At 36.8% G+C, this 27,526-nt stretch overlaps 2 protein-coding genes across 10 annotated transcripts in view; one reads left to right on the forward strand and one right to left on the reverse strand.

Moving 5' to 3' along the window:
* LOC136801882 (putative leucine-rich repeat-containing protein DDB_G0290503) overlaps positions 1 to 27,526 on the reverse strand; it is a 66,360-nt gene that overhangs the window by 4,796 nt on the left and 34,038 nt on the right. For 8 of the 9 annotated variants that reach the window (XM_067058546.1, XM_067058544.1, XM_067058547.1 and 5 more), the window contains 8 exons: positions 21,617 to 24,332; positions 21,095 to 21,241; positions 20,616 to 20,862; positions 19,963 to 20,185; positions 16,095 to 16,283; positions 12,620 to 12,739; positions 737 to 1,039; positions 137 to 311 (listed from right to left, as the gene is read on the reverse strand). In XM_067058546.1, coding sequence (XP_066914647.1) covers positions 137 to 311; positions 737 to 1,039; positions 12,620 to 12,739; positions 16,095 to 16,283; positions 19,963 to 20,185; positions 20,616 to 20,862; positions 21,095 to 21,241; positions 21,617 to 24,332 — 4,120 coding nt within the window. Of the gene's footprint in view, positions 1 to 136; positions 312 to 736; positions 1,040 to 12,619; positions 12,740 to 16,094; positions 16,284 to 19,962; positions 20,186 to 20,615; positions 20,863 to 21,094; positions 21,242 to 21,616; positions 24,333 to 24,628; positions 24,964 to 27,526 lie in introns of those variants that run through there. The other variant, XM_067058551.1, reaches the window with a different exon arrangement.
* On the forward strand, positions 3,898 to 5,611 carry LOC136801883 (uncharacterized protein PF3D7_1120000-like). Its single transcript, XM_067058554.1, has 2 exons — positions 3,898 to 4,393; positions 4,660 to 5,611. Exons 1-2 carry the CDS (start codon positions 3,976 to 3,978, stop codon positions 5,331 to 5,333), a joined length of 1,092 nt encoding a protein of 363 aa, XP_066914655.1. The 5' UTR covers positions 3,898 to 3,975; the 3' UTR covers positions 5,334 to 5,611.

Consider the following 27,526-nt stretch of genomic DNA (forward strand, 5'->3'; position numbering starts at 1 on the left):
AGTTGAAAGTCCGTAGATATCGGGTCGTAGACAGCGACTAAAACCCTACTTTCGAAAACTGTATAGTAGGGCAGACCCAATATCTTAACTGTCGAGACAAAATCAAAATGACAAGACTTTTGAAGAAGAGACCTACCGATAGCGGCGAGTCGTTCTTGATAAATTTGCACTTCAAGAGAATGCTTTCGATCCATTTCTTCAATCTCGTTTTGCATTTGATAAATTTTCGCCCCCATTTCTTCGTTTCGTCGCAAGTGGAAAAAGTTCTTCGATTCTGTCTTCTTCAGAGTGCCTTGCATCTTTTCCAGTTCCTGAAAAACGTCAAAGAAAGTTGTAATCAAGGTATATAAACCCTGGACCCAAATATATCTGCCAGCTTTGATTAGAGTTTAAAAAAAAGTGGTACTCTAATGGTAGCACTAGTCGATGTGGGTTATTTGATAATTCAACGAAACTTTTTTCACTAACATTGAGTAATGCTACTTTCCAGAAGTATCAAAGACCTTGACCGGTATTGAGAAACTGTATCCGGGGTCTATAAAGGTCAAATGATTATCACGGATTTAAAATATGAAATCATTCTTGATACAACCTCCTACTTTGGATATATACAATGGTAGAGATCCTCAAGGCCTTTAAAAGATTCAGATTCTCAGGAGAGAAAGTCGGGAAAAAAGCAGAACTAACCTAAATGTTGAGGAAATCAGAATTAAGCGGCTTTAAGTAGCTTTCTTACTTTATCACAGTCAGCTCTGACATCTTCCAGAGTATGTTCCATCTCCTTGATCTTCGCTTGCAAATCAATGATCGTGTCGGACGACGAGCCCTGGTTGAGTGACGTCACAACAAAGGCCATATCCTGTCTGACTTGGTCTAACTGGTCCTGATGCTCATTTTCCTTAGTTTCAATCTTTCGTTCGTAGATTTGTTTAATGTTCTCCACTTCTTCGGACGTGTATATCTTCTTTTTGGTACCGAGATCGACGGATGGCGACTTGGAATTATTGTTGTTGTCATTAGTAGAAACACCGCTCGAATCCTGAATAAAAAATAAAGAAAATTGTAATAAAATTAAGGTTCTAGCCATTGGAAAAATCATTGAGATTTATTCAGGTTTGCTGAAAATTTCTGGCAAATTGACCTGGTAATGAAAGAAAAAACGTACCTCGATGAAGATGGAAATGGATAGCAAAGACATTTCGTTGAGAAATTGTAACGAAAAAAAATCACGAAATACCAATAGATAGATAAGAAATTGAGAGAATAGATCAAAATCGGAAAAGTTCGTGTATCGAGTTTTTTTATAGAAAAGGTTATCGGTGAATTTAGATACGAGGTACTCAAAACGAAAGAACATATATACTCTTTGAAAAATACCGGCTGACACTTAATTATTCCGTCAGAAAATCTTTCGGCACCCTGCCTCTAACACTCGTACACAACTGGGTCAGAGAAAAAACTCTCAGACAAAACTCTCGAAGGTTCAGGTATTTTTTTTATAAGAACGAAAATCAATAATAGAGGCAAAGTTTTGCGTTTGTTTAGTGGGTGATTTGTTTGAGTTTCAACCTTTTGAATGATCTGAAAGAATCCCTTTGTTTGTATTTTGATAGATCGTTCATTAACCTAAAAAATGGCGAAAGTATGGTCTTGAAATGACCATTTCTTGTAAAAAAGACTCTTTCAGATTTGTAAAAAATTTCTTATGACATGAATGATGGTTTTACAAATTGCAGAAGGTCGTTGCAGGACGTCGACCGAGTTATTCTACAAACGAATGAAGAGAAAAAGAAGAAAAATTTTCAGTTTACTGGTGTAGCATGGAGGTTCAGACAGTTTTCAAAACGTTTATCCAAAGGTTGGTTAGATATGGATCGAAAATATGAAGGGAAGGCTGGATCGTGTTTGAGAAGATATTTTCAGATATACATATAGTAGCTGTGAAGACGAAGAATTTCAGAAACGAATCGAAAGGAAAAGGAAAGGAAATGACGGCTTCCAAAAAGTGGGCATTACTTCGCGCAGTCGTTCTTAGCAAATCGAGAAAGAAAATTATTCAAAATGGTAGCACAAGTAGTGAAGAGGAACGAATTTTTCAGGCACTCCGTATGGAGAAGGAACTGTACAAAAAGAAACTAGAGCAAGTTAAACATACTACAGAGCTAGCCAAAATATTGGAGTGTATCGCTAAACAGGAGAAACGGCGGAACCAAATCTCGAGCGATATGCGAACCACGGAGCAACCTATTGTACGGGAAATCAAGCGTGCGCATTCGGCGAGTAAGCTTGACGAAAAAGAAGTCCGGAAAACATGCGGCGTCGCCCGGAAACAGTTACGGGAAAAACGGGCCGAGTTGAACCGAGTTGTAGCCAAAAAGAAAGCTACTATACAGAAATTACATACTAAACTTAACGTCATCATGAAGGAGGAGGATCAAGAGGAAAGTATACGGAACTCCCGTCTTCCGTCACTTCAGTTAAATGCGGGAAGGAAATTGATTCATGACAAGTTATCACCTCTACAAGCGCCAAAGAATAAAACAAAAGAAAAAACTCGGTTACCGCCCATCAATGATAACGCAACTGCGAAGAATAAACAAAAGGAACAAACGCGACCCACGTTGAAAACCGGGCGCTCTAGTTATCCGGTAGTCCGTGATCTATTAAACCGAATGGAGGTCAGTTTAGACAAATTGGATAAATATACTTCAGCCCGGTTGACCTTGAAAGCTGAAAAAATGAAAGAGGAATTACGGATGATTGAGAATTCCCTGATGACCGAGTTGAAGACCATCAAAAGTAAACAAAAACTCGAAGCAAGGGTACAAAAAATGCGCGTCAAGTATAAAGACATTGTCCGTAAAATACACGTCAAAGAAAAAAAGAACGGGGCGCGGGAAGAACAAAAACAATACAAGCTGGACGATATAAGTATTGAAAGAGAAAGATTGAGAAAATTGAGGTACGATCAATTACAGTTGAAATTGCGACGAATGAAGATTGAGCAGGAGATGTTCGGCTACCTAGCTAACTCTCGATTCACGCAACGTGGTTTCTCTTATTTCTGAATTACAGTCAACGCTCTCTAATTCGATTTTCAAGGGGAATCGGATTTTCATCGAATAAGGGAACGTACTTATCAGAGTTTCTTGCGAGGGAGCTAATCGAATGGTAAACGTCGAATAAGGGACCCAGCTGGCACACAACGTTGTTTCAACGTTTATCTAACGTTCACAACGTCCATATAACGTCATATGAACGTTGAAACAACGTTGTGTGCCAGCTGGGGAGCGTTGACTGTAGTTATATTTTGACGAAAATGACGTGAAAATGACTTTAGACTTTTTAGGATAGCTTTTTGAAGAAATATTTTGTCAAATATCTATAAATTCTCTCGCATGATAAACGCTCACTGGAGTGGAAACCTTATTTGAAATTTTATTGTAAAAACATAAAGTAATTTATAAACTATTTATATGAACTTTAATATTATTTATTAAGGACGATCGTTGATTTTTATTGATAAGAATCAAAAATAAATTCAAATTTGAAATCTAAAAAATCATTGAAATTCTAGCTTTCTATTGAACCTGCTCCCAGCGTGAAAGCGCTTTAAAATGTAGCATTTTTAAGACTTTCGATAATACGAAATACCGCAAGGATAGATTATAAATTGAAGCATGAGAAAAATGAACGCTAGAGATTTTTGCTTAATTTTTGCTTAGCAACGAAGAGAGTATGGTGTTTGTTCATAATGAACAAGTTGACAGAGGTCAAGCCTATTAAGAGCTGCCCGAAAAAACTTTGTGGATTTTTTGGTAAATTTTTCCGTTCCCGTGTGAAAGTAAAGAATTTATCATTTTTTGGAAAATGTGATGTTGAGCGCCTGCTGTAAATGTGCACAATAAAGTAAAGGTGATAAAAAATAATCATTGTTGTAGTTGACACATTCCTGATACCTAGAGAGAGGCCATTATGGAGAAATGGGAACTAGTGAGAGCGGTTGTCATGACAAAACCACATCAAAGACAACAACAAAGAAAAAACCAAAAAGGAGGAGGCGGGAAGAAGAAGAGTAAAAATCTCAAGAAGAAAAAGAAGAGCGACAAAAAAGACGGTGACAAGGGGATGACGTCATCAGTGCACCGCGCGGAGAACGAAATACGTGACGCGTTGGAGCACGAGCGAGAGAGATATAAAAAGAAACTAAACAAAGCAAAACAAACGGCTGAATTGACAGAAATGCTAAATCAGCTGTCTGAACACCAAGAGAGGAAGAAACAACTTGTCCGAGAAATCACTTCGAATGAGTTACCCATCATTCACGAAATACAGAAGCGCAACTCGGTGCAAGACACAGTTGTGCATGTTTATGAGTTGCGTAAACAACAAGGTGTGTAGCAGGTATAGAAAAACGTTCGGACGACGAGTGTTACAGAAATTCGCACTCAGCGAATTCTCCACTTAAATAGGCCTCTGAAACCTTCGTTTTTCCAATTTACATACAGTTGGCACCCTCTTATTAGACGTTCAATACTCTCCATTATTCGATAGTATTGAAAGTCATCGTCAACAAGAAACGTTACGTTACATACGCTCCCTTATTCAATGAAAATCTAATTCCCTTGCAACTGTACTTGTTTTTTTGTTTTTTTTCAGGAAACGCTATGCTCCGCGTGCGAAAACAACGGGCGGCAATGGATAGGGTGGAAGCGCAAAATAATGCCGCCATCGAGAAATTGAACTCCAAGTTGAAGCAAAGAAGGGCAGAGAAAGATTTTAAGTTACCCTTGATCGAGAAGAGAATGTCTAGAGCTGATTTGTTTACACAGATAAGTAGACAGGTCGGTAGTAAGAAGACTAGCCCGGATACCAAAGGCGTGACTAAAGATTTGAAGAACATATTACGACGCCAGTCTAGTCAAGAGCCGGTGACCCGTAAAATTTCAACCATCAATGTTTATAGTGATCCGAAGGTGACCAAACTGCTTCGAAGAATGGACTCTAACCTGGAAAAAATCAATGAGAGCGCAGAGGCTAAACTGAAGGAACGAACGGAGGAGCTACAACGAGAGTTGAAAACGATTGAGGAATCGATCCGGAGAGAATTAAGCGCCATCAAAGTGAAACAAAAACAAGAACTTAGAATACAGAAAATGCGTATCGCTTACAGGGAAATGGTAGCCGAGCTACGTCGGAAAGACGAGTTCAAGAAACGTCAGTTTGAGAGATTGGAACGTTTGTATAACAAGCGAAGAGTGGAACGAGATATGGAATTCTTGACCTTCAATCAACGTTTATCTACAAGGCAATTTACTTATTTCTCTCGATGAGATTGGAAGGAAGTTAATGTGAAGAAGATGTGAATGGTCAACCTGCGATTCTTGTGCCGTTCAACTGGTTGAAGGGAGATTGACTCGGATTTTCATTATAAGTTTTACAAGGGGTGAATAATGAAATGATATGACGATAATGTAATATATACGGAGTCATTGTTAGCTTGCACAGTCACGGATCACGGATTGAATATTGAAATTTACGCTTTGTTTAAATTTAGTTGAGGCGATCAAGTTTTTCTATTTGGTTGAGTTACAGGAAGCTCCAAGACACATTTTCGCAACTATAGACGCTTTCAAGTAGCGCCCCGTCAGCACCTTGGACTGACTACCCAATTCCCCTCACATGGCATGAGTTGACCCGGGCGAAGGTTCGTTCACTTGATTGAATCTCAGTCGCCTGTGTAGCAAGCAAGGTCAATGACCAACAGACCAAAGCGCCTTTTAACAGCATAAGAAAATAATTGATTGAATGGAAATACAAATCTTACCCTTAACGAATACCTCCGAAATTGCGAAGGTACGATTTTCTTTGTCGTGTAATCAGGGTCCAAAGAAATCTTTCTCAAAGCTGGTTTCTCAAATGTGAACATAGCCTTAGGCATTCTGCCGACGCTAGAATGCTTTTGTTTATGTTAAGTTTATTTTTTAATCTGTGTAAAAATGGTATTCAAAAATAATTTAAGTAGTTTATGACTGATTTCTTTGACATCAATGAAAAGTGTCCCAAAAACTGTCTCATGAATGAGCTATCGTAAGGAAGCTCAACCTATATTTCAAACACCGAACTCACATAATTGACAACTATCCCTTAAACTTAAATTATTTTGAACGTTTTACTTGCATATGCCCTGATGATGTTTTGTAATAAAACGAAAAGCTTATGCTGAAAAATATTTTTCAAAATGCATTTTGAATAATAACCTTAAACTTAAGTTGAACAACTGCTAAAACTTTGATGTCCTCTGTGAGGTAAATTATTACTTTTTACTATCAAAATTCTCAAACATCTCATCAAATTTCGAGACACAGAAATACTTTATAAAAGTCTCCAAAGGATACATCCTAAAAACAGCCAATATAAGCTATAACCAGCAAAGTAAAGCGAAGTCACTCTTGGATTTTAAATATCACAAGATGCTGTTTATTTCAAACAAGGCAAACACAAACAAGTCATCTTTTGATCATTTTCAAATCCCCATCTATTGGGGAATTTTCTCAGGTCAAAATAACTTTCTATTTTGGACTTTATGGTTGCATATTATAGGATAGATGTGAAATTATCTTTTATGATATGTTCCTTTTTAGAAAACTATCGGTTGACCTGAAAACGCGTGCGAAGCAAAGGAATTCCTGCTAAATATTTGCGCAAAAACAAATTTTAGAACAACAACAAAAGGCCAAACTTTGGAAAAATAGCACAGGTTTAAAATCAATAAAACTTGACACAAACGACATCAAAAAACAGAACTCAACAGAGGAGCCTTATAAGTGCAGCTTTGTTTCAAAACCTTGTTGAGTTTACATTAATGTAATGTGGACGCCATAAAAATTAACTCGTTTAGCAAGGATCTTATAATCAACATCAACATCAAAGTAGTGAAGACTTTCTCCAAAAGATTGAAATTTTCGAAGTTATGTTCACCCCGAGACCAATTTTCAACCTCAAAAAATAGACCCAATTCCATAAGTCACCTCATCTCTCAAAGCTGAAAGACCCAAGCCTGACTTTCCAGGATAATTAAAGTAACGATAACAAAATGAAACTACACGCGGTAGATCCTACAAGACATTTTTCTATGGCACGCAATTCCGACAACCGTCCCAAAGTAAACATCCCAACGTGTCAATTTGTTTCCATAAAAACTTAAAGAATGCTTCATAAAACCATTAAAACGACATGGGCACGAGACAAGAGTTGAAAAGTGTGACATCCTTTGAACTTTGAAAAAGAACGTCATTTGGAAAAGATATTCTTGCTTACGATGGAGAGCTGAAATTACTATAGCAAAGTATCATTGAATATATATTCAAAACAACAACGAAGGAGCATCAATGTTACACTATAAGCTCCAACCTTTGGTCAAGCTTAGAACTTCATCACAGGGGTGATTTCAAAATTTGTTTAAATCCAACATGAAATGGAGGTTCCGGCAAAACACGGAACGGAAACAAAGCTTTAATGTCAAGAATGGTATTTTCGAATAATTATACCCCTTTTTGTAGAGAATTAAAAATTGATATAGGATTTACAGTTTCTGTTTTTTATAAGAACAAACTATTTAAGAACATAAGGTTTCGATGGCCAAAATATTAAAGACAAGTTAAGAACATTTCAAGGCCTTCCTGGACTCGATTTCTTAGAAAAATGGACAAAAATTCTCAGGAAACGGTGAAAATATGAACATGTTAAGGACATTTTTAGGCTTGAAACTCAAAAACATCTGAAATTGGAACATCTGAAGGCTACAAAGATTTAGGATGTTCTTATAAAAAACGTGTACGCTTCAATATGCCTCTTGAAAACCTTAAATGATTGGAATGCCATTAATACAAAAATACTTATGGCACAAAGACAAAATGCCAACATCGTGACGTCTAATTTAAAGGATAAATGACGTCATAAAGGTATGATGTCATGAACAAGGAAATGCATCCTTAGCGATTCTGTTTTCGCAGGAAAAGAATTATTCAGGATTTTGTGAGGTTCCTCAGAGGAATTATTGGGATTTCCCCTGGGTTTCCTCGTATTTTGAAAGTTGGTTTATGAAGAGACTTTGGTGAGGATGCGAGTCGAGACTAAGATCCAGTTTTTCAGTCTTTTAAAGCACTACTCGTTATTCGCTATCAATTTCACAAATCGGTTTCCCCGCCTCAAATCACTCTCAACGTTGCAATAAGCAATAAATTTATGTATATACACATATTTCATATCAGGACAGTGTCTTCTTATTGTTATATTGTGCTGATATAAGCAAAAACATGTTTTTCTTTTCCTCTTTCTGACCAATCTTGCTTCACAATCATGTCAATCCAATGTGAAAAAGCTAGTGAATCGAGATTGATGAGTAAGCAAACGATATCACTCTAACCCAAAAACAAACCTTTAAATTCAAAACTAATAAAGTTGACTTTTCTATTACTATTTAGGCCTTGCGGAATTCGGGAAGTCTGCAATCTATGGTGGACTGAAAAACACTTCGAAAAATACTTCACTAATACACGTATTCAAGTAATGTTACATTTGTCACGAATGATGACATGTGGCTTTCCCTATCTACTTCGTGCTATACAAAGCGTAACAAGCGACGACTTTACACATTTCATACTACACTTCCATGACTATTTGAAACATAACCACACTTTATTATGAATGCGTGTCATACTATCATACTAAACTTACACATCACCCTCTACCATGATAACATAATACAAAGTGAGTATTGCAATATACCCCTCAGGTAATGGTAATTGCAGTAATTTCGGTAATCACGGTAATCACGCCCTTACGCCACAACATATCGCCCTTTAAAGCGCCACACCATAATAAGACAATGTATACAATATACCCCTCAGGTAATGGTAATTACAGTAATTTCGGTAATCACGGTAATCACGCCCTTGCGCCACAACATATCGCCCTTTAAAGCGCCACACCATAATAAGACAATATATACAATATACCCCTCAGGTAATGATAATTGCAGTAATTTCGGTAATCACGGTAATCACGCCTTTACGCCACAATAAATCGCCCTTTAAAGCGCCACACCATAATAAGACAATGTGGCGTAAGGGTGTGATTACCGTGATTACCGAAATTACTGCAATTACCATTACCTGAGGGGTTCATTGTATACATTGTCTTATTATTGTGTGGCGTTATAAAGGGCGATATATTGTGGCGTAAGGGCGTGATTACCGTGATTACCGAAATTACTGCAATTACCATTACCTGAGGGGTATATTGTATACATTGTCTTATTATGGTGTGGCGTTATAAAGGGCGATATATTGTGGCGTAAGGGTGTGATTACCGTGATTACCGAAATTACTGCAATTACCGTTACCTGAGGGGTACATTGTATACATTGTCTTATTATGGTGTGGCGCTATTAAGGGCGATATATTGTGGCGTAAGGGCGTGATTACCGTGATTACCGAAATTACTGCAATTACCATTACCTGACGGGTATATTGTATACATTGTCTTATTATGGTGTGGCGTTATAAAGGGCGATATATTGTGGCGTAAGGGCGTGATTACCTTGATTACCGAAATTACTGCAATTACCATTACCTGAGGGGTACATTGTATACATTGTCTTATTATTGTGTGGCGTTATAAAGGGTGATATATTGTGGCGTAAGGGCGTGATTACCGTGATTACCGAAATTACTGCAATTACCATTACCTGAGGGGTATATTGTATACATTGTCTTATTATTGTGTGGCGTTATAAAGGGCGATATATTGTGGCGTAAGGGCCTGATTACCGTGATTACCGAAATTACTGTAATTACCATTACCTGAGGGGTATATTGTATACATTGTCTTATTATGGTGTGGCGCTTTAAAGGGCGATATGTTGTGGCGCAAGGGCGTGATTACCGTGATTACCGAAATTACTGTAATTACCATTACCTGAGGGGTATATTGTATACATTGTCTTATTATGGTGTGGCGCTTTAAAGGGCGATATGTTGTGGCGTAAGGGCGTGATTACCGTGATTACCGAAATTACTGCAATTACCATTACCTGAGGGGTATATTGCAATACTCACTTTGTATTATGTTATCATGGTAGAGGGTGATGTGTAAGTTTAGTATGATAGTATGACACGCATTCATAATAAAGTGTGGTTATGTTTCAAATAGTCATGGAAGTGTAGTATGAAATGTGTAAAGTCGTCGCTTGTTACGCTTTGTATAGCACGAAGTAGATAGGGAAAGCCACATGTCATCATTCGTGACAAATGTAACATTACTTGAATACGTGTATTAGTGAAGTATTTTTCGAAGTGTTTTTCAGTCCACCATAGATTGCAGACTTCCCCGGAATTCGGTCCAAGGCACGAAAAAAAATACAATTCGCCGGACCAAAAATTCGGTTCGTCGCCTTAAGTACATATTCACACTAATCAATGCACTGGGGTTGCTAAGAATTCGACCGAGTAAAAACTTTCATTTGCCAGCCTATCAAATCAAAGCACAACCTCTGAATATTTTCCGGTCAAGCTCAAAAGGAGCCCCACTACTACAATTACACTTTATCAAAATGCATATATTCGTTCAACTAGCAAATACAACCAACTAACTAAACATAACATAACATAAACATCGTAACTTTTTTGCACAACCAAACACCTTTGGAGCTCCATTGCATCAACTTTCTCTCATGAAAAGTGAGATACACATTTTTTATAAGAACTTCCTAAATTGTTTGAAGTCTTCTGATGTTCTTAGCTTTTTGAGTTTTAAGCCTGAAAATGGTCCTAACATGCTCATATTTTCAGCATTTTGTGAGTATTTTTGTACTATTTCCTAAAAAAAATCGGGTGTTTAGAGTCCATAAAGCCTCAAAATGTTCTAAGCTTGTTCTTTGTATTTTGGCCATCGAAGCCTTATGTTCTTATGTTCTTATATAATTTGTTCTTATGAAAAAACCTACCTGTAGTGTGTTGATCACGCTACAAGGCGAGATAATCGATGATAAGAATGTTCGCACCTCCATGAACTGTCTCGCTATTATTACAGTCTACTCCCTCTAATTCGAACTCTCTGTAATTCGAACTTCCATTTATTCGAATCTTTCTGTAATTTGAACTTCCCTTTATTCGAATCTTTCTGTAATTCCAACCAAAAGATTAGTATCCTCTCTGTAATTCGAATCTTTCTTTTATTCAAAAAAGATTTTTGGTCCTTTGAAGTTATGGTAAATCTTCGACAATCAAGTTATTTCCCTCGGGCCTTCATTTAGTATATAGCTCTCACTGTGTATCTTTATCTGCATACTTTTTGTTGACCATAGCGGTGGAGTGGAGTGGAGCCATCCCATATTTCGCAAGGCTCGCATGATTTAATAGGAGCTCAGTAAGGAACATAACCAGACAGGTTTATATCTAACCTTTTTAAATGACAGAATAAAAATCCATTACTTTTCTCTCCCTAACGAGGTCCCACAGTTTTGTAAAGTGATCGTTTCTATTTAACGATACCACGGAAAGATTCATAAAATGTTATGCAACAGTGAGTTACAGAGAGTAAATCACCATCACTCCATTCAATGGGTTACAGTCACTGTGGCACTGTTCTCTAACTACTTGACTGGATCGGGCTTTGCATATAAAAGGAAGCGTTTCCAGTATTAGAGCTAACTAGTCCGCCATATTATTTTCAGTTCTAGCCGACAACAATGCGAATCGAATGTTCTAACGTTCGAAAATCCAAGGTAAAACAGAAATCAACATGGCAGACTAGACGACTTCGAAATTGGACACACTTCCACAGAAAGTCTGTGAACAGTTAGCGGTATCAAGTTGTGCAAAAAGACTATGATATCTGTGGTAAAAGTTGTTAGATGTAACCGAGGCATCATTTGTTGCATTAAAAGGCAGAAAAACTCATCCAATCGAATGACAAAATCATTCGGAAGATCTCACAAAAAATCTACTGTTCGAAAGAAACACCCTAAATGACACCAGAAAGCTTCCTTAGTTTAATAAAACATCGACTCCGTCCCAAATCCACCTTTAAAGTGATGTAAGGCGATAAAGTAAAGAGCCTTGGATAAAGATATAAACGATCTCTACCAAGCCTTCAAGCATCAGGCCATGTTTTGAGAATCAGAAGTGAGAGCCATACCACAAAGAAAAAAAAAGAAACAAAGCAAATCGAGCATGTTTGAACGACATGTCCGAGGTATAATGAAAACAAGGCCATATTTTGATGCACCTTAGAGGTCTGTTTACATGGTCACTGGAAGATGTTTATGGTTACTGCGAGGAACAACATTGGTGTATATTGTGATAAGCAATAGATACATTTGGTAATTTGGAAAATAGAAGAGTGGCTCGAAATCTACGAGGAGCAAAATGTTCAAAGTCATCATTACTTAAAATGGAAGATTTTAAGAATATCAGCGAATCATTCGAAAAGGAATGTCATTTCGATTGGTCTATGACAAAAGTAGCAAAAAGTAGCAAATGAGAAAAACAAATGGAGAAAAAAAATAATTGAACCAGATTGAACTCATTTTGGAAATATAAACAAGAAAACTTACGCCACTGCTTTCATCATCGACAAGTTCTGAACCGCCCGAATCGTGGCGTTGACTATTGGACATTGCTCGAACCATCATCATGTCACGAATTGTGTCTTCCATCTCTGTCTGGTGGGCTTCCTATTGTGAAACAAAATAAGAAAGTTTCTATACAAAAGTCTGCTAAATTGGTCTGGGTAAACGAGGCAAAGAAAACTCCCAGAGCCAAAAGAGCCAGAAATGGAGTCAAACAAGCCAGCCTGGAAATGGTGCACAGTACGCCACATATATTCGGAGTAAGGCAGTAATTACTGTTGGCCTATTGGCGTAAGGAGCTGATATAAAGTAAGATTGGCGTAAGTCAAATCTTCGCCCCCTGAACCCCCCACCAGGGCTCAGCCCTGGACCCAAATAACAATTCGGCGTAGCCTTTGCATCGTTTCCACACTGGCAAACAAGACGTTTTAATAAGTGATCAAGAATAGAGGTGTGAACGAGCAAAGGCTTAAGGTAAATATGAAATTATTCCACAAAAGACTATTTCCTTCCAACAACTTAGACTCAAAGAGATTTCTTCCTAAATTATATCTAAAACTAATTTCAAAAACTGGTCAAAACTAGAAAGGCACAACATCCATTATTCCATACTGCGTTTCCCTTGGGAAATATGATAATCTTCATTCGCAGACATCTATATAGGCATACTTCCTATATAAGAAACTTTGAAGGACCTGTTACCTTACCCAATATCTGTATATTTCGATCATCTTTTTTTCTATAAGCTTCTACAAACAGCCAGTATCTTGATCAAATGAGGGTTACAGGAGCCTTACTTTACACACCTTGCCCCTTCTAGAACCATGAACGAATTGACAACACTAACCAACAGTAAGTGTCTTGATAAACGAAGAATTCAAAAGAAACACAGAGGCCTAGCTTAACACATTCAACCTCTTGGAGAACCATAGAAGAATTAACATTACTATTATTGATATAAAAATTCTTTTAAAGTACAATCTTTGGGAAAAGGGAGCTTATCTCAATTCTTGATCTCATTTCCTCGGCTTTTTGAAACATTCTTAAAAGGGATTTTTTATTTGAGAAGAAAAGCGGACTTAAAATACTGTCATGCAATCTTTGAGGAGACAAAGATGATTTAAAAATAATATCATCGGAATACTTTCATGGACCTGCACACAACCGGATCCAGGTTTCATGAAATAAATAGTCACTTTCATTGGATAAACTGTAACATTTTTTCCTAAAAATTGGTCTGATTCCTAACAGGAACAACAATTTCCTAACTAATATTATTTTATTCCGCTTTTCTCCATGTATCGACATTATCCCCGGATAATCCGATAATACAGAAAACGGGAAACAGAATCTAAAAACGGAATACATTGGAAATAGATCGTTTACAATAACACTGTATCAAGTTTTTTGAAACTTATGTGCACAAGACCTTCTGTTAAACCTATACGCTGTTTAATTTAATATGGTTATCTATATGGGAGCTTAGTTTCAAGGCTACCCGCTTCCTCTCCTCAATAGTCGAGTCACTAAGCTGGATTTCTATCTGTGGTTCTACCTCAGCCTTCAATTCCTTTAGAAAAGTGAGTGATGACACCCGTTTCGAAATAAGATGTTATGATCTCTGCACATACGATAACAAATGGAAACCACTCTCAAGCGAATCAAGAGTGGAAACTTAAAGCGAATGGACTTTAATACAAATTAAAATTTTGGGATCAAAAAGATCGCACGCTGAATAAATCTTAAACATTCAGTTCTAAAATACTACCCTGTGACTAAAACTTTCTTCAAAAATAACTTCTAACACCAAATTAATGTACCTTCTGTTTTACATACATTCGCAAAGAGAAAAGCCTCAATTTTCAAAATTGAACTTTAGAAGATCAACACTGAGCTATTAAGACGGTCCCTTGTCATTACGAAAAGAAATTGTGCCCGTTGATTCTTTATATTTTCATTTACAAAGTAGCTGTGTTTTGGGAAAGAACATTAAATAATAGATAAGCAGACTGTTTTGAAAATAAAACTGACTGAAACTCTTCATATTCATACATCATAAAAACGTGCAAACCTTCAAAACAAAAGTAGACAGAGGGGAATTTAGCCCCTAGTTGAACTAATCTAGCTTTAACTTGGCTTTTTGCAATTACCCAAATTTGACAGCATTCAGTCATTCATTTCGGGACCAGTTTTTAAACGTTTACAAGATTTTTCATCAGAAGATCCTCAAGCAAAGAGTCATCCAATTTCTAGAAGTAAAGAAGCCATGAACAACATGAATTATCAATGAAGCTACTCTCATCTCTCTTCAAAAATCTTCAAAACTTTCGACAAATATACGTGCTATGGGGCACACGAAGTCAGAGTACAAAATCAATAGTCACCAAAGATATCTAAACCAATCCATGTTAATGATAAAATCATGTGCCACCCCCCTCCATAATACATATCAATACATTTTGTGCTAAAATGTAGGCAATACACCCTAGCTCGGTAAAAGGGAGTGCTATAATTAGGGTACCACTTTTCAAAAAGCTCCGATTAAAGATCTTGCTTGCCCGGGATCGAGAATCTACCTCTAGTGTATATAAAGGTCAGTGCTCTAGAAGCACTGTTCACAACATACGTCCAATGAAAATCAGATTCTAAAAAAATACTTAAAATCAAAACGAAACATTTTGTAAAATCAACCTCGTAACAGGTTTTTATATTATAATACGGCTCAAAACATCCAGAAGACTAAGCACTGACCACTAACTATAAGAACTTTCTTTCTACGTAACATCAATTTAGGAGAGACCAAAAGTTTGAACTAACAATTTAAGATAGAGATCATGGAGAAGTAAAGATGGGAGGAGACTGAATAACCACTATTCAAAAGCTTTCTAGATAAAAACTCATGTGCACTTGTTTCCATTGAAGCGTTATGCAAGCTTGCTTTTCGAAAAGAGGTCATGCAATACACTTCGGAGACAGCTAGTTTTTGATTCTTTAGGTTAGATCTGAAAAGCAGTTCATTCTGAAGCCAATTCATTGAGTTAATTCTCAACACAAGACAGAAAACCGTCATATACTTTGATGAACTAACTTTTTGGCAGGGATTAAATTTTCGGGCATGATCCTATCCGCGATATTTTAAAATTTCGTAGGGACTTATTTTCGAGGATTGAGTAAAAAAATATTTTTTGTAATGGCGATATTTTTCACGGTGGAATTTTCCATCCATCGAAAAGAACAAGTATGGATTTTCAAATATGCGTGGACTTATTACTGAGGTTAAGCATACAAGGATAATCATGACGACGGGTGAAAAATGTAATAGGCTAGTGAAAATACGAAATTTGATTGGTTGAAACTCACTAGCCTGTTAAATTTACGTTCGTCGTCGTGATTTTACCGATTTACTTAACTTCACTATTTTTGCGAATGAAACAGTAAAATCAATAACAAAGGAACAAACCTTTTCCATTTCGAGTTGTTCTTCGTATCTCTCTTGGACATCGATTAACTCCTGTTCGAGTTGAATAACTCGGTCTTGTAACTCATCAAATGTTCCGACATTTTCATCGTCAGCACTTTCACCCACTGATGAACGGGCGGTGGTGGATGGCGTACTTAAATCTCCACCCATCGAAGCTGCAAGTCCCGCCTATGAAGAAAAAAATAAATTTAATGTTAAGCTTAGCTCTCATAGGAAACGTTTTCCGAAATTCGGTCTGAAAATTAATTTTTCAAATTTGATTGCCGTCATTTTTATTTCGGTTCTGACCACTGACCTTTATATAACCCTGGACCAAGCAATATCTGCCATCTTTGATTGGAGTTTTTTTAGAATTGGTACCCAAGGAGAAGCCATTGCAATGCTAAAAATTAACGTCTAACGCCGCTACATCATCAAAAGAATTTGAGGGAAAGTAGACCTAGCTCTCTCGATGCATTTACACCGCTATCGAGTAGTGCCGACATTAAGGTACCAATTTTCAAAAAACTCCGATCAAAGATTTTGCTTGGCTGGGATTGAGAAGCTTTGTCCAGGGTTATATAAAGGTCAGTGGTTCTGACTCGCCACTTTGGGTACCATTTTGAATCCTGGTCTATCCGTTAAAGTGAGATGTGATTTATATAGCAAATTTAATTTTCGCAGCGTAGACGTTACGACTATGACGAATCGCAGGGTAAGATTTAGAAAAAAAGTTTCAATAGGAAAGATTTCACAAGATTTGATAGAGAAACACGATTCTAACGGGTCATAGCCAATCACTTGCTAAATAAAACGACAAAGTCTCGATAAAGCTTATATTGGTTTAGATATATGGAATATAGTTAGCACAAGACTGTCATTCCGGTTAGAAGTTTTTTTGTCATGTCTGGAAAATGTTAAAGTGTTAAATTCAAGTGGCAAGTTGAAAATTATTTTTCCAAGTACATTGATTTAATTGATATGTTCCTTAAGAATGCGGCGTCATTAGCGTTTAAGATACAGTTGGCGCTTTCTAATTAGATTTTCAAGGGGCTTTTCATCGAAGGGAGCGTATTAAATAGTAGAGCGTCGTTTATGAGAGTTTCTTGTTGACAGTGTCTTTCAACATTATCGAATAATAGAACGTATTGAACGTCGAATTAGAGAGTGTCAACAGGCATTTTTTAAATCGAACGATGGTCTTTAAGGTTTGAAATGTGACGTTGAATTTTCCATTAAAAAAACAAAAATGTAAATTACCAAAGATTGGTTTGGTGGTGCAAACCGATTTCGTAACAGAAATCCGAAAACTAAATCCGATAAAAACATGCTTATCATTTGATCATTGAAAATATTTGTTCACAAAAACCAAAGTGTGTTTCTCCACGAAAGATAGTACCCATACAAAGCCACTCAAAAAATCTATTTAATTTTGGTTAGACTCTGAAAGTTGTGTCAAAATAAATCTCGTTTTAATTTTCCGTTAATTTCAAATTCCAAACAAAGTCACCGTCTATTGCTCATTAAATGACCAAAACCAATGTCAATTGAAATTTCAATGTTTGTCACTTTTTTGTCACCATTTGGAAAATCTTGACACCTTCAACAAATATGCACTCCACTCACTCAGACCGTACATTTTAACATCTCATGTCATATCATGATGATTTGATTATATCTTTTTCACCAAAAAGGGAAGGCAGTTTCAATCTATCATCATCATCTTATAACATATTATACATTGTGGTCACCGAATGTAAGCAGATAGCATTCTTAAAGGTTTTATCACCAATCCAATGCTTGTCATTTCTTTTATGTTAGGGAGATAATAGGTTAAGGTTTTTCGATTTTATAAGCTCAAGTAAAAAGGTTCAAAGCAGCTTCGATTTTAAAAATATCCTTAAAAGTGTGTTTTTTGCCCGGGGGGGGGGCACTGGGTTTGCGGACTGACGGTATGTGCAGCAAAAGATGACAGCAAAAATCAGTGAAAATCATACCCTTAGAGTGCATTTTCCCCCAAATTTTCGATCCCTTTCGTGCAAAAAATGGTCAAAATTCTAGCATTTTTGGTCAAAATATCTAGATTTTTCAAGAATTTTCTGAAATTTCTACCCTTACAGTGCATCTCTAGTTTTTCCGACCCTTACAGTGCATTTTAAACATATTGGAAAAGGTACCCTTAGGACCCGCACATACCCGTCGGTCCTTTTGCCCAGCTGCCCCCCCCCCCCGGGGTTTTTTGAGACCACCAAACCTGATTTGATTGATGAATTTTATAAATTATGACGAGAGAAAAACAAACTAAAACGTGCGATGTAATCTTTTATCTCCACAATAAACTGCAATCAAGGAAGTGAGTGAGGAAGGTTGAATTCTTATCATTATTGTGTCTATTAAACAACCATTAGCTTCTGGTTAACGGTCTTTATAAACAATTACGATAAAATCGGCAGCAGTTTATAAGCGAGGAATTAAAAGGAATAAAAAGATGTTGAATCTTGAACGCGCAAAAGATTCGATTCTTCGTTTTTTTTTTGGTTTTTTGAAACTAATTTTATTCTTAGTCTGTTTTTTGTTTTGTTTTTTCTGCAGGATTTAGGTAAAATCAAATTGATGATAAAAACAGTTTAAGGTATTTAACGGCTGACCAATTACGATAATGAGTAATGGAGATTAATTTTTCCTGTTTAGCATTCATTAGTGGGCAATTATTGTTTAAGAAGCGATGGGCTTTGCAGTGAAGGTTCAAATGTACCTCTCGTTATTTATAAGAACATGAGGCCTTCGGATATTCTTAACTTTTTTTACTTTTTTTTTTAGTTTAAGCCTAAAAATGTTCTTAACATGTTCTTATTTTCACCTTTTTGAGAGAATTTCTGTGCAATTACCTAAAAAATTGGCTGTTTTAGAGTCCGCAACGTTTTAAAATATTATGAAAATTATGTGTTCTTACCAATTTAGTTTTCAAGTGAGATATCCAGGCGAAGAGAAATGAAAAACCACACAAAAAGAACTCCATTAAAACCACCTAGTAAATTTTTCACACAAAAGCCAATTTTAGGCTCTTGAAAGAATTTCCAGTCCAATTAAAAATTTTATGTCACTCCCATGTCAGAAATATCAATGTTCTACATATTTTTTTACTTGTATTAAAGTGTTGACAGAAAGAAAATCATCTCGATTTCGTCACTTTGAGAAAAAAAAATTAGTTCGTTATGTTTTGATTTTGATAACAAGCTTTGAGGTCAAAGTTAAATGTTTTCTTTCTTGTTTCAACTCAAACTTGAATTTAATGAAAATTTGAAAAACTCTCTTCTGTTACGTCACTTCGAACGTGATAATGTTAGGTTGGTTTGGGATAATCAGATGGTTTGAGATATTTGACCTATGGTAACCTTCTACGGTCCTGAGTAAAACCTCCAAGTATTTTGGTCTAAATATTTTCCAAAGTCATCTCGACTTTGGAAAATAGTTAGACCAAAATACTTGGAGGTTTTTTGAAATAACCTGTAACTAATATATCTCGACTTAGGAAGATAGTTAGGCAAAATCATTTCGAGGTTTTGTTTTTGGAAATAGAAGGAACCCCCATGCCAAATTTCTCAAACCATCTGTTTATCCCTTTAAGTCTGTTTATCAAGACTAGTTAACAGCCTCTTTAGTGCAGATTACATTGAAAAAAAAATCACTTCTTCGGAAAATGAGTTTCCATATAGCAGCAAACATGATTTGTTACAATGTGAAATGAGAAGTCAATCAGAAAATAGGCCAACATGGTCGTCGAAATAATCAACCAATAAGAACGCAGAGAAACACTAATTACGTCATTCTCAACCAATCAGAGGGCCCAAAGAACAATAGAACATACCTGTAATACAGTCGCCATGTCATCTTTCATCTGTTGTTTTTCTTTTTCACACAACTCTGTAATTTCTTTGATTTTGGCGTCCCGATCTTTTCGTGTGTCTTCGATTTCAATTTCGAGATCCTGTACACGGTTCAACATATCCATGGAGCCGGTATCTCCACTGAAGGCCGCTTTCAATTCTGATTGGAAACGTTCGGTAATGGTGGAAATGTCCTTGTCATAGCTGGAAATGTCATAATAATTGGAATAAAAAAAATGGAATAAAAAAATAACATGTGTGGTACAGTTGACTCTCTCTAATTCGATCTTCAAGAAACCAAAAACTTTATCCGAATTACAGGAAGATTCGAATTACAGAGAGTAATTTAAACCGCTTCTCAGCTGTGGAGGCCAATACTTGAGTTCGAATTACAGAAAGTCTCGAATAATTGAGGTTCGAGTTAGAGTGAGTATGCTTACATGCAATTCGACCAAAATCTTCTACAATGATTCTTTATCACGAGGTTAAATTATTAACTCCATGACTCGAATGCTTAAAAAATTCTAATGAAAACTTTCGCACGAAAAATATCATAAAAATGCTTCAAAGATGATTGGGAATTTGAAACTAGCGACGAAGAGGGAGTTAGAAAGAAAATTTAAGTGGAATGTACCATTCTTTTTGTTCAGTAATTTCATCTTCCAGTGAATCGATTTTATCCAAAAGTTCTTCGATGTAATCTCCCTCATGATCTTCAGTGTCTGTCTCCGATTCACTCGGTTTACGTTTCTTCGAGTTGTCTCCTCCTGATGATGAAGCTAGGTCGAGTTGTTTCCGAAGTTCCGCTACCTCTTCCGCGTGCTTTTCTTCAAGTTCCACCATGTCTGTTTCCATGGTCATTACTTTCGCAGAAAGGATTCCTGAAGAGAGAGAAAGGAACAGAACTAGGTTTTGAAGTTCAAAATGGCCAAAATGTTTGGCCAAAATGATAATGTAATGGGAATCACAACTGCTACAACTGTTGATCCTTATGTAAAGAGGACTTTGAATCTAGAGAATCCCGGGGTACATTTTTTACAGCCAACTGCTTGACAAAAATTCTTGATACTTAAATTTTCGGGGAGAATTCGAAAATAATTTTATAATAAACACCTTGCAGAATTTTCATGTCTTCAACTTGTTCAACTTCTTTAGGTCGTGAAATGAACGCTCCATCAGTGTGGTCTTTCTCGTCTCCTTGCTCTCCTGTGCTTGTTGTTGAAGTTGAAGGGGACTTTTCATCGTCTTGTCCTGAACTCCCTGAAATGTGAAAACGAGGGAAAGTTTTGAAAGCATCTCTTTACGTGGCAAATGGTATCTCTTTTAACTTTTTGTAGACCGTTGATAAATTAATTCGATCTTCAAACGACCAAACATTATCTTCGAATTAGAGAAAAATTCGAATTACAGAGAACAATTTACAACACATTTCAGCTGAGGGGACCAATATTTTCGTTCGAATTACAGAAAGATTCGAATAATGGAAGTTTGAATAACCGGGAGTCTATTGTATATTTAATGCAAATTCTAAGGAACGATATATCGATTAATAATTCCTGAAAACTTGCCGCAGAATCGAATCTATCACGGCAAAACGCAGAGCCTAGATAGGGGAATAAGAAGACAAAAGCCTACCTTCAGGTTGTGGCCTAGTGGAGCCACGTCGACTACCATCGCCAGCTGCATTTTGTAGGTCTTGGACTTTAGTCTTGTATTCAACTAAAGAACCCTCGAGCTCTTTGATGTACGCACTAGTCACCTCGACAAGGTTAAGAACGTTCTTGCGCTCCAACTCCAGTTCATCAGCTTTTGATTGTAATACTTCTTGCGAATCGATAATCTGTTGGTTCAAGTCCTCAATTCTGTTCAAAAGTCCATTATAATTGGAAACGTATTCCTCTTCAGAGTTCTGTTTCTGTTCTAACTGCTCAGCAAGTTGTAAGCTTCTTTCCTCGCCAACGATGAACCGGTTCCCTAACTCTTTCAACTGTCGCACTAAATTAATACACAGTTTCTTATACTTGTCCGCATCATCTGTTCCAGTGATTCCAGCGCTCAAATTATCCATTAAATTTGCAACATTATAATCACTGACATCTATCTCGACGCCTTCTTCATCTTTATAAGCGTCCATCAGATTCTTAATCTCTTGCGTAATCACAATACCTGAGTCCCGATCCTTCTCTTTACTCTCCGAATGTCCGCTCTTCTCTTTATTGTTCACGTTATTCACCAAGTCTTGGTACTTATCAAGCGCAACACGTAGCTCGCGTTCCAACTTCCTAACCTTCATCTTGAGCTCGTCGTTCTCGCTATCTAAGATCGTCATCTTATCGTCTTCCTCGTAAACACCGTACGAATCACGACGCTCTGCTTTCAGGTTATCACGTTCCATGGTCACTTCCTTACAACGCGTTTCAAGCTCTGCGAATAGGTTAACACGCTCGTCAAGAGTTCCTTTAGTTTTCAAATGAGCCTCGTTTTCGATCCTCAATTTATCTTCCAGATCACTCAACTTAAAGTTCAACATGGTCACGGAACCACGTAATTCATTACACTCGTCTTCCGTAAGCGTAGATAAGCCTTCTTTCTCTTTACGTAAGTTATCAACTAACGCCGTCATTTGGGAAGATTTCTCTTTAAAGTCTTTTTCGATTCCGGAGATCTCCTTATAATGCTTTTCCTTCATGTTCGACATCTCGTGAAGGTACCGGTCTTCAGCAGCGACTAGCTTAGTCTCCAAGTCTTTAATTCTAGCCTGGTAACCTTCTGTATCTTCATCGATGGCTCCCAAGTTATGTTTTCCTTGTTCTAATGCTTTGAAATGCTGAATGTTCGCGTTACGTAGACGTAATTCCAATTCGACGTTCTTACGGGCTACTTTATCGTTATCGAGCGTCAGTTTCTTGACTTGCGCTTCTAGCTCTACCATGTTTGAGATTTGGTTTTTCAGCGCAACAGATTTATGGAGTTGGATCGAGTCTTCGGCGTCTGACTCGTCATCAGATCCCTCTTCGAGGAGAGTCTGTAATTGTTCTTTCAAAACAACTTCACGGATCTTCAAAATCTCAACCTCCTGTTTCGTTTGATGTAAACTTTTAGATTGTTCAGAATTCGTACTTTCTAGATCTTTGACGATTTCTTCAAGCGTTGAACATTGTTGAACCTTCTTTTCGAATGTCTTTTCGTATCCCTTGAGACGATCAATTTCACGCGTAAGTTCGTGGATTTTTAGTTGACGGTCACTTAACTTATGTGTAGCGTCCGATAATTTGGTTTGTAATTCATTGATCACTTTATGACTGTCTGAACTTGATTTCATTGAATTTTGAATTTGTTTAATCTTTTCTTCCGCTTGGTGTAATTTCATGTCTTTTTCTAAGAGAGCTTCCTCAGCCTCCTTGTAACGCGAACGATAATAGTCGGCGTATTTCGTGTCGGCGTCATGCTCCGTAAATTCCGACGCCGTCGATTCTTGACTCTCGTCTTGGTCAACGTACGGCGAAATGGGATCTTTAAACATGTCGGATTTTGGTGGTGACGCAATACTACTCATACGTCGTCGTGGACCTTCCTCCGATTGTATACGCCGTTCGCGTTCCATTTTCAACTCCGTTGTCGCATTCTTTAGTTTATCTTCGCTGTCGTTGAGTTTCGTTTGCGTGTCCGATAATCGAGTCTCCAGCTCTTGGAGCAACGATCGCGTATACTTGGCAACTTTTGAGCGACTCTCATTTGCTTTTTCGAGTTCCTTTGATTTCAAGAATAGTTCTTTCTCAATGCGCTTCATTTTATCTTTCAAAACCAAAAACTTATCCTCTAAATACTGGGCGGTACTTCCCTCGGTGGAGCCAGCTTGCGTGGCCGCCCGAGCGGGTTTCGGACTATAAAAGATCTCTTCAGTAGAAGCTGAAAGCGGTGATTCCTTGGCTCCGCTTCCGCCACCAGCGGCTTCTTTGGAAGCTTTCTGGGCGTTGTGTTTAGTCATCAGTTCTTTAGCCATGTTTTCAATCTTGGCTTTGTAGACAGCGACTAAACTATTGGCTTCCGTCAGTTTTTGTTTAGTGTCGTTTAGTTCGCGATTCTGCATCAGAATTTTACCGGAATTCAACTTCAAACGTTTCTGAGTCTCGTTCACTTCATCCTGTGCCTCGATCATCTTACGCCGAGTGTCCGCCATTTCTTGGGCGGTGTCAACACTCCCGCCCGACCGTTTAAGTTGTTGGGCGTTAGTGACATACTCTTTCCAGTAGTTTACTTCCAGCTCGAGTTTTCGCCTCGATTCTTCCGACTTTGAAAGCTTTGAATTCTCCTCTTCTAGCCTGGAAACTTGGTTTCGCAATTGCTCCATCTGAAGAAGAGAAAGTAAAGAGAGTTGATCAACAAGCTAGTTTCAGTCAATAAGAAGAAATGGGGGATCAACTTTAAACTTCTTCTTCTATAGTGGAGTAGCGGAATGCCAAAGCTTTGTCCAAGTTATCCATCGCACTAAAATCAAAACAAATTTCCCTTCAAATAAAAAATCGAGTTGATCCGAGTCATACTTCAATAAGAGTTTAATATTCAAACAGCACAAAAACGTGGTGTTTTTGTTCATAAGATTACGTCATAACTACGAATATTGTGGAACAGCAAGTGACGTCATACCTCTTGTTCATATTTGAAAACAAACATAATTGTAGGAGAACTAAATCAATCAATCAATGTTCCAGGAAAATTCTCAAGATAGTCTTCTTATGTAGTGCGAGCGACAATTTAAGAAAATTCGAAATCACGAAAAAACTTCGCGTGCGTTTTTTTAAATTGTAGAATTTAGAGTGTTTTTTTGAAGGTATAACATATTCATACGAAGCTATTGAAACGAATTGTATGAAATCTTTTTTGATCGATCCAAAACAAATGCATTTTATTCCCTCTAACAAAAATGGTGTGTAACGTTTTTCTTTTCGCAAACTGTCTTTTTTGTTTATTCTGTTGGCTTAAAAAATATGAAAAAAGACAAATACAAAAATGTCATCAAAGCAAGACTGTAAACAAATAAAAATGACTGATTCGAACTTTTTTTGGTAAGAAATATCTCAGCTTTGCCAAAAAGCACTTTCATTTGATGACTAGTAGTCTAGAGAGAAAGTAGCCTGGGTTTGAATATAATTTCAACCTTTCTTTCTGTACCCGCTGAATAATTCTATGGCCCAACTATTCTGTCTGTAATATATTACTAAGAAATGTTCTTCTAATGCTTTTAAAAATAAAACTCTTGTTGTTGACCTCAGTAAAAGCAAACAAAGGGATACTACACGTTTTTTTATAAGAACAAACTATATAAGAACATTTTAAGGCTTTGCAGACTCGAAAACACCCGATTCTTTAGGAAAATCGGTCAAAATGGTCACAAAATGGAGAAAATAAGAATATTTTGAGAAAGATTTTAGACTTAAAACCCACAAAGTTAAGAACATCCCAAGGCTTTGGATGAAATTTTGGATGTTCTTGTAGAAAAAAACGTGCATAACGAAGAGTACAAGTCTATTCCATTCACAGCAATATACTATAACTTCCAAAACGTTTGAGATTGTCAGGACTGTCAGGGCTATCATAGAAAAGCCCGTAAAAAATATAAAAATACAAACGAAGTAAGAAGCTCTCACTCCCAAAATTTCTAAACGAGAGCTTTCATATTAGAAAGGTAAACGTAAGAGTTATATAACCTTAAGAAAAACTTTTGAAACTTGTTGTAATGAATCTCGATAAAATGCGGTCAAAGTTTCTTAAATCTTGCGGATAGAAAAAATAATCAAAAGTTTCAAAACAAAAAAATTTGTTTGAAAGCGAAAGGAAAAGTTTATCCTTGACTTGCAGCAGCTTATGAAGCATAAAATCATTTGAATAATCCGTTACACTGTAGAAAAGGATGGTGAAAAGTCTTTAGAGGTCAACCAATATTTTAAAGTTTTCTTTAAATAATTCAGTACACGATTTAAAGTTTCGTGCATCCGCACTTGTTCAAATGTACAAGAGGAATGATCTTTTGACCATTGAGTTTCTTCAACATCAATACCGGAAGGATTAGAGTAAAAACTTTTGGATGGGAAATGAACCTTTTTTTCCCCAATCTGAAAAGTGTAACGCGTTTTCTTAACACAAAGGCCAGATTGAAAGAAAAATCAATCGTCATCTTTCGAAAAATATGCTGCCTAAAAACAAAGAGAAAGCTCGATTCAATCCGTCATTCTAAAGGCGGCGCAAATTTTAAGGCTGTTTCTTTTTTGCTTGAGAAAGGTTTAAGATTCCTCTCTAGCCTCTAGAGCTTTAAACTCGATGAAGTTAACACCAATCTGTATGTCGGTTTTCCGATAAATTTTGGGACTAATGGTACTAAATGATCAGATTCAACGGAAGACTGCTTCCATTCAAATTGTTTAGATTTGATACAAGATTGATTTTTTTATAAGAATACACTTTATGAGAATGCCCATGATGAAAATGGCGAAAAAATTAAGAATAATGCTAAGAATATCACCATCGTGGAATTTGGCTACTCAAGCTAAGAATTCCATTTTTAGAGCACATTCAATTATAAATTGCCAATTACCCCCGAGTAAAGCTCACTCCTTTCACAAAAATTCCATTTTATGATTGAGGCGTATGTACTAAATGTTAAATCTAGGCTGAATTAGGATCCTAATTAGAAACCTAAGAATGCTGTAAGATTATTTTAGGATGATTTTCCAAAAAGAGTTCAGAATTTCCACGATGAAATGGATTTAAACCAATCTTATAAAAAAAAGTGTGTAGACGACAAATGACTGTTACGGTCTTAGACAGAAGTCAACAGAAATACCAACAAGTTGAAACCAATACAAAATAAATAGTTGTATGACAGACAAGTCATTTATGTTTAGACAAAATTGACAATTTCAATAAACACTGGGAGATACCTGATACTTAAATATTTGACTCATTCCACCAATAATAATATTAATCATAAGCATGACATTTTTACGGCAATTTTAAATCTCATTTCAATCCCATGTTAGCAGCATTGAAAATTCGTGAAATTTTGAGCAATAATGCTTCGAATAAGACAAAATTAGGCCTAATCAAAAAACCTAAATTGAAAAACAGAGCTTAATACAAAGTTGCGGCTCGAATAATCAAAAATGAAGTAAGAGGGTTGTCAAACTCGACTTTATATTATAGGATTTTAAGATTTGGGGCGGGAATGATCAGATTAACGAGGACGCTGTCAAAAAGCGTCTTAAACAAGGATGATGCCGGGTTGTGAGAAGAAAGGGGAACAATGGCGAAACAAACATTAAGGGGACAAGCATATCAAAAACTGGAATTTGACAAATACTCAGAAGCGACTTCCATTTTTAGAGTGACATCAAGTTAACACAAAGAGATTCCCAACTGCCCCGTTAAAGCTGTTAAGGCTTTCACAAAATTCCTCTCTATTTTCCTCAATTTAAGACTGATAAGGGACTAAAACTAAGAAATTGGAGACTAAATGTTTCACGATAGAATGTCTGATGTTAGTCTAAG

Source organism: Clytia hemisphaerica, unplaced genomic scaffold (assembly GCF_902728285.1).
Source record: "Clytia hemisphaerica strain Z4C2 unplaced genomic scaffold, Clytia hemisphaerica genome assembly, whole genome shotgun sequence".
Lineage (NCBI taxonomy): Eukaryota > Metazoa > Cnidaria > Hydrozoa > Leptothecata > Clytiidae > Clytia > Clytia hemisphaerica.